The sequence below is a fragment of the Octopus sinensis genome, linkage group LG5, assembly GCF_006345805.1.
Source record: "Octopus sinensis linkage group LG5, ASM634580v1, whole genome shotgun sequence".
Taxonomy (NCBI): Eukaryota; Metazoa; Mollusca; class Cephalopoda; order Octopoda; family Octopodidae; genus Octopus; species Octopus sinensis.
In genome coordinates this window covers 123,177,486-123,184,985 of record NC_043001.1, presented here as the reverse complement: position 1 = coordinate 123,184,985, position 7,500 = coordinate 123,177,486, and the positions used below count along the sequence as shown (strand labels likewise).

Sequence of the window (7,500 nt, the reverse complement as noted above, 5' to 3'; positions counted from 1 at the left end):
TTGATCGAGCTGATCTAATATCAAATGCTTCCCAGCCATAATCATTCAGTCCTTTACCCAACTGTGGAGGCTCATGGCCTAGTGGTTAGAGCAGCGGACTCGCGGTCGAGGGATCGCGGGTTCGAATCTCAGACCGAGCGATGTGTCTGTTTATGAGCGAAACAACTAAGCTCCACGCAGCACCGACATATGGTAATGGCGAACTTCTGCTGACTCTTTCGCCACAACTTTCTCTCACTCTTTCCTCCTGCATCTAGCAGCTCACATGCGACGGACCGGCGTCCCGTCCAGGTGGGGAACCTATACGCCAAGGAAACCGGGAAACCGGCCCTTATGAGCCAGGAATGACTTGAGAAGGAACAAACAGCTGCAGTGAACCCAAGGCTACATTACTCTGTTCCTGTTACTTGCTTCATTCATTAGACTGCAGCCATGCTGGAGCACCGCCTTAAAGGGTTTTATTCGAAGAGATCGACCCTGGAAATTATCCTTTGTAAGCCTTGTTCTTATTCTATCGGTCTCTTCTGCCGAACCGCTATGTTATACCAACATCGGTTGTCAAGCGATGGTGTGTAGACAAACACACACACACACACACATACATACATATATATATATATATATATATATATATATATATATATATATATATATATATATATATATATATATATATACATATATGTGTGCGTGTGTTTGTGTGTGTGTGTATGCATATATACGACGATCTTTCAGTTCTGTCAACCAAATCCACTCACAAGGCTTTGTCGGCCCAGGGTTATAGTAGAAATCACTTCGCAGCATAAGCAAGTTCATATACAGCATCAATTCAAGTACAAATATACAAATCATGAAAGCATATAATACATAAATGCACCTGCATTAAAACTTTCAAATTTTACGACTCGATGACTAGGTAAGAAGGTAGGAATCCAAGGAGCGATAGTTAGTTAGTTAGTTAGTTAGTTAATTTGGCTCAAAAGCAAATAGCAAGGCCATGTAGGGGGACATGGAGTTAAGTACAGGGTGGTGTTCATGTAAAGAGTTCAGGCCACTTGAGGTCAAGGGAGGCTTTGAACAAAGCGGTCGCCGGCATCTTCACCATCTCGTCTGGCAGCTTGTTCCACGGATCCGCAACCCGGACGGAGAAAGCTCCTCTCCTTCGATTGAGATGAAATCGTCGCAGGTAGAGCTTTTCGGAATGACCCCGCAGCCGAATTCGGATGACTCTTTAGTGAGCACATATTTATACGATCGTTTCGAAGAATTGAGGTTTGAAATGGGCGAGTTTTCCATCCATAACAATTGACCACATTTCTTTCATCAGAGGTTCATTAAATATTTAAAAGAGTTCAAGATGTTATATAATTTCTAAACAAAAAAGCGTTTTAAGATAATACTAAATTTCAAAAAAAAATATTTGTAAAAAATCCTAAAAATATAAGAACTTTCCTAAAATTCTCCATTCTTGCCAATATATATATATAAGAATTTTCCATTCTTGCCTATATATAAGAATTCTCCATTCTTGCCAATATATATATATAAGAATTTTCCATTCTTGCCTATATATAGGAATTTTCCATTCTTGCCTATATATATATAAGAATTCTCCATTCTTGCCGATATATATATATTGATAAAAATGGTAAGACAACAAAAGAAAGAAAGAGACCTCGATATTATGTAAATAGAGGAATTTATCTGTAAATGTAATATGATACAATTATTCGGCAGCCATGATAAAACTCCGAGTTTCGGATGCCGAGCTGGAAACCCACGCCGCCATCTCTTCAGTTATCCGATAACTGAAGAGATGGCATCCGAAACTCAGAGTTTTATCATGGCTGCCGAATAATTGTCTCATATTTCATTTACATATATATATATATATATATATATAATATATATATATATATATATATATACTTCTTACCGTATTTATTTGGTGGTCGCGAGTGTATTCAGAAATTGAAACTCTGATTAATGTAGCCACGTAGCATGACTATATTCTTGACGGAAACATTCTGAATTTTATCCAAACTACTAGCCTCCGAATACCACATTCCTGTTATATATTATAATATTTATTCATTTTTATATTGTATTTAATGAAATACATAAGATACTTTCGCCATCCTTTTTTTCTTGTCTTTTTTTTTTTATTGTCATTGAAAGAAATTTCATTTACTTTATTCTTACATATTTTCGTGGGTCAGATTTTTCTTATTTTGAAGAGGTTATTTTTCCACTTACATTTTCTCTCTGCTTAATTCTCTGTGGAGTCCTTTTCATCCACTTGAAGCATGTTGCTGTAGTTACAGCATCGATATTTCTTTCTATTTCTATTAAAACTTCTTATTCTTTGTGATTTAACCTCACTTGTTGAAGTGTTTTTTTCTTTTCTGTTAACTGCTTTGAGTTCCAGGTTTTCCTTTAATTTTCTACATTTTGTGTAGGTCTGTTTTCTTTCTGTGTGATGTTTCTGAATGCTTCTTTGGGGTTTGAAACATTCAAGCAATCACATTTCTTCTTGTATTTCTTTCTATATTGTCTTTATTGTATTTTTTTATTCTGCTCAAAGGTTGTTTTGCTTGCAGTTTCCTTTATGAATGTTTCAATAAAACTCTTTTTTTTTCAATTGATACCTGAGTTGCCGTTTCTATTAGGTGATTTATAATGTCTATCACATTTAATTCCATTTTCATTTTTTATATCATTGTGAATGCTTCATTAAATTGGTGGAGTAATGTTTTATGCCTGTAATGTTTGTGAAGTGACAGAGATCCATTGACAAGTGCTGTATTTGTTTTAGTGTTCCACATTACATTTGATTTTGTTATTCATGTTGCTGTTGAAGACGACAGTGATGATGATGATGATGATGATGATGATGATAATTTTAATTTTCTTTTCAGATGAAGAATTATCAGGATCTGGTTCGGGTTCCGGAGGTAAGCAAAAACAAAATTCATAATTTCATTTACTACATTACATTAACATTACAATATAACAAAACAGCTCGAAAAAGCAGCTAAAATATCCTCAATTTGTATCGCTTTTCAAAAAACAAGGTCCATAGGATGCACCGCCCCAAATTATATATATATTCACAAGTCCTTAGAGCTGTCTTAACCTAATATCTCATAGGCCGTAACTCTGAGAAAAATTATATATCTGAACTTGTGTCTCACTGTTTGACAACTGATATTGGTTTGTTAACGGCCTAGTAACTTAGCGGTTCAGCAGAAGATAACGAAAGAATTAGAACAAGTCTTGCAATAAGTACTAGTGTCGATCTGATACACTAAACTCCTCAAGACGACGCCTTATAGGTGCATGGCTGCAGTTCAATGACTGAAACAAGTAGAAGAATAAAAGAATAATTCTGGAAGAAAAGCATACACAAGTACACACATACACACATACACACACACACACATGCACACACATATATATGTGAGTGTATATGCGCGTGTGCTTATATACGAACGTGCATATATATCTATGTACGTAAACATTGCAGCAGTTGATTGTATTGCGGTATATTTAATTAATAGTCTGAGAACAGTAAGCTGGTGACTTCAGGCAAAGAAAAATGACCGTCTGACTTGTATTGTACAAAGTCGCTAAGTAAGTGGAACTGGGAAGATATTCAAGACATTTCTAAAATTCGAGGTGTAGATGTATACTATTGATGTTCTCTAAATTCCAGTGAAAGAGCTTTCTTTTTTAATTGAAACCAAGTTCTAGAAAGAATGGGTTAAAAAAGAACGAGACGTGCGTACATGCATACATACAGACAGACAGGCAGACAGACAGACAGACAGACAGACAGAAAAACAGACAGATGCCCACATACGTACATACATATATTCATACATACACGCATACACAAATACACACATATATATATATATGCATATTTACACGCATACATTCATAGCTACGAACGTACTTTTTCAGATATATATACAAATATATATGCGTCCATTCATTTATGCATGAAGCTGAACATTCAGACATGCAAACATGCGTGCATAAATGCATTTATATGTCCATATACACATGCATATATGCAATATATTCAACCCTGCATGCATTTTTATTAAAGGATAAAAAGCAATTATAAAATTTAAAATTACTAGTAAAAAAAAATATAACCAACTTCGGATCTGATTGCATATTTATTAAAGTCTTCAGAAGTTTCCAACAATGTCCGCTGCAATTCAAAGAAGAGTAGAACAGAGAATGAGAGAAGGTGGTGGGAAGAGGTGGAAGAAAGAGCATAAGAGAGAGAACGATATATAGAGAGGAGGAAGCGGGGGACGGAAAGCGAGCGACTTACTGTCTACCACATTAAATATGTAACAAATACTGCATACAATCATCGGATTTTGTCTTCGCGAAGAAATCAATTTCGTACTGGCTTCAATGATACCAGTACATTCCAAAGCTGCTATAAAGTATTTTGTTTAAATTTTTATTTCATGTGTATGTGCGTAGATACACACATACACACACATAAACACACAACACACACACATATATATATATATGTATTATATATATATTATATAATATATATCATATATATATATATATATGTATATGTATATATATATATATATATATATATACATATATATAAGATATATATACATATATATATATTATATATATATATATATATTATTATATATATATATCATATATATATATATATATATATATTATAATATATATATATATATATATATATATATGTATTATATATATATTATATATATATATATACTACATATATATATACTATATATATATTACTATATATATATATATATATATTATATATATATACTATATATATATATATTACTATATATATACTATATATATATGTATATATATTTATATGATGTATGTATGTATACATATATATAATTATATTTTCAACTGGAATCAATATTTGTTCTTTACATCCCATAATATTGACTTGAGTCATAAATAACTTCTGATTGTTTATTTGTTGTCTGTTTCTTTGTTGTTGTTTTCATTTTATGTTCAAATAAAGAACAAAAATTGGAAGTCGTTTATGAATCAGCTTAATTGTTTTGTTCTTCTTGTATAGCGTCAAATTATTATATGTTCAGCGAGAGATGGTGGGTTAGATTTTTCTGAGGTTTTGGGGTTTAGTTGCTTGTTGTTTTTTGCCTTTTTAATTGAGTTACTTTATATCTCCTAATGTTCTCCTATTTTTGATACACCATACACAATAGATACCACAACCAATAATACGTAACTTCATGGACAGTTATTTAGTTACAACTGAAAGTCGGAATAGGCTGAGGAGTTGGTATGGCAACGGGTCACAATCGACAGGGCCAACATTGTTATCCTATCATTAATATCTCACTGTATCCGATGTCCAAGTAGACAACTTCCATCGGCTTTGATCACCAAGCAACACATTCTGAGGAATACTACAATGATACTGTGGAATATTACAGTCTTTATATACTGTGGAATATTACAGTCTTTATATACTGTGGAATATTACAGTCTTTATATGCTGTGGAATATTGCAGTCTTTATATACTGTGGAAAACTGTGGAATGTTTCAGTTATAGAGGGTGTTCAGGCTAGATTTGACAATGTTTCATGTCTCCTTTATTCAGGAACAGCATGACTACATTGTGGGAGAGTGTGGAATATAGTTACAGGTATAGTGGAATATGCAATCATAGATATTGTGGAATACTACTACTATAAATTCTGTGAAATACTAGAGAGTATATAGTAATAGAAACTGTGGAATACTATGGAATATAGAGTTGTAAATACTGTGGAATATTAAAGATATAGATATTGTGGAATATTGTGGGATACTGCAGTTATAAATACTGTAGACTGTGGTAGTTAAATATACTGTGGAACATTGTGGAACACTGGAATATTGTGAAACACTGGAACACTGTGGAAGCCTGGGGAACACTGTGGAATACTCTGGAACACTGTTGAATACTCGGGAACACTGTGGAATACTGGGGAATACTAGAGAATTCTACAGAAAGTTACAGCTTTGAAAACACTAGTATACTAATCACAGCTGTATAATTAACGAGCAAACGAGGGAGCGTATTGAATCATAAAAAGGAGTCCTCTACATGGCTCGCTAGCCAACATGCGATACAACCCCTAAAGCTCTCTTAAATCACAGGTGCCTTCATAAAAGACGGGAAGGGCAGTTTAGATTATGTAGTTCCAGATACTTTAACAAGATAGGACTGTCACGTATGGAATATCTATGATCAACGATAATTTAGATTACGATTGTTCTGGGGTGCTGAAAAACAATAACGAGCAGAGCTTCTACGTGGTCGTTGGATCGTCAAGAAATAGTGGCTCTAATTCTCTCTCAAGGCACACAAAAGAGGAAAGATGTAAAGGTAGGCTGACCCAGCTAGAACGATTTCGAACCTTAATCAGACATAATTATGAGTTAATAACATTAGTTTATTGTTTAAACATGTACCAAAACGTCAATCTGATCATTTGAACGTCGCTTCGGTTTTGGTTCGGATTTATAGTGTCTGATAACTGATGTGAAACAGTTGTGTTACATTCATTACAAACATATACATACTTATAATCTTGGAGATGCAAGTAGTATACGTGTATTGACGTATACTAATAGATATGTACAATAAGTGCTAAGATTGGTTTGCTTCTAAAACTCCGGCTTGAATGAGGTGTTGAAATTGCCTATCCAAGATGGCTAAAGGCGATACCTGATTCAGCGGGTATAAATAGATCAAATTGGAAGCCGGATATGCAAAACATTGGGCGTTAAAAATATCCTCGAAAGACGCCAACTGTTTTGTTTACCCGTCTTCCATTTTGATCTACTTATAATTTTGTATATTTACTTATGCCTGTAACACTATTACAACAACAATAGAAAATTTTATATTTTACTTACGAGGTCATAATATGACCGAAATGTGTCGAAGTTGTCTCCTGTTAGTTCCGAAATAAATAAAATATTAGTCATTAATTAATATCGTTTTATCTCACAACGTAAGCATTTCTAGTTAGCTTTTCAAAATATTTCCTATATTAATTACGTTAACACCAAAAAAATCTATAAATATGTTAACTTGTGAACGATTAGAAAGTAATTACATGAGTATGCGTAATTTTGAGATTAGTACCGTTTAATTACAATACTTTCAGACAGTACAAGGCAACAGACAATACAAGGCAACAATGTATGTTTGTATATAAATGTGTGTGTATATTTTAAAACAAAGAAAAGAGATGTGTTTATATTTGCGTAGATGTGTGTATGTGTCTGCATGTATTACGCATGGGTATAATGATAAAATAATTAATGTTTGTATATGTACGTAACAGACAACAAAACTAAACGCACATGTACGTATATATATTGTTGAGTGTTTAATGTATTGTTTACGTAGATATTTATGTGCAAGAAAA

General features: G+C 33.3%; 1 protein-coding gene across 1 annotated transcript in view; it reads left to right on the top strand.

The window, feature by feature from the left end:
- LOC115211596 overlaps positions 1-7,500 on the top strand; it is a 451,114-nt gene that overhangs the window by 393,056 nt on the left and 50,558 nt on the right. The window contains exon 4 of the mRNA XM_029780168.2: positions 2,919-2,954. Within this exon, the coding sequence (XP_029636028.1) occupies positions 2,919-2,954 (36 nt within the window). The remainder of the gene's footprint in view (positions 1-2,918; positions 2,955-7,500) is intronic.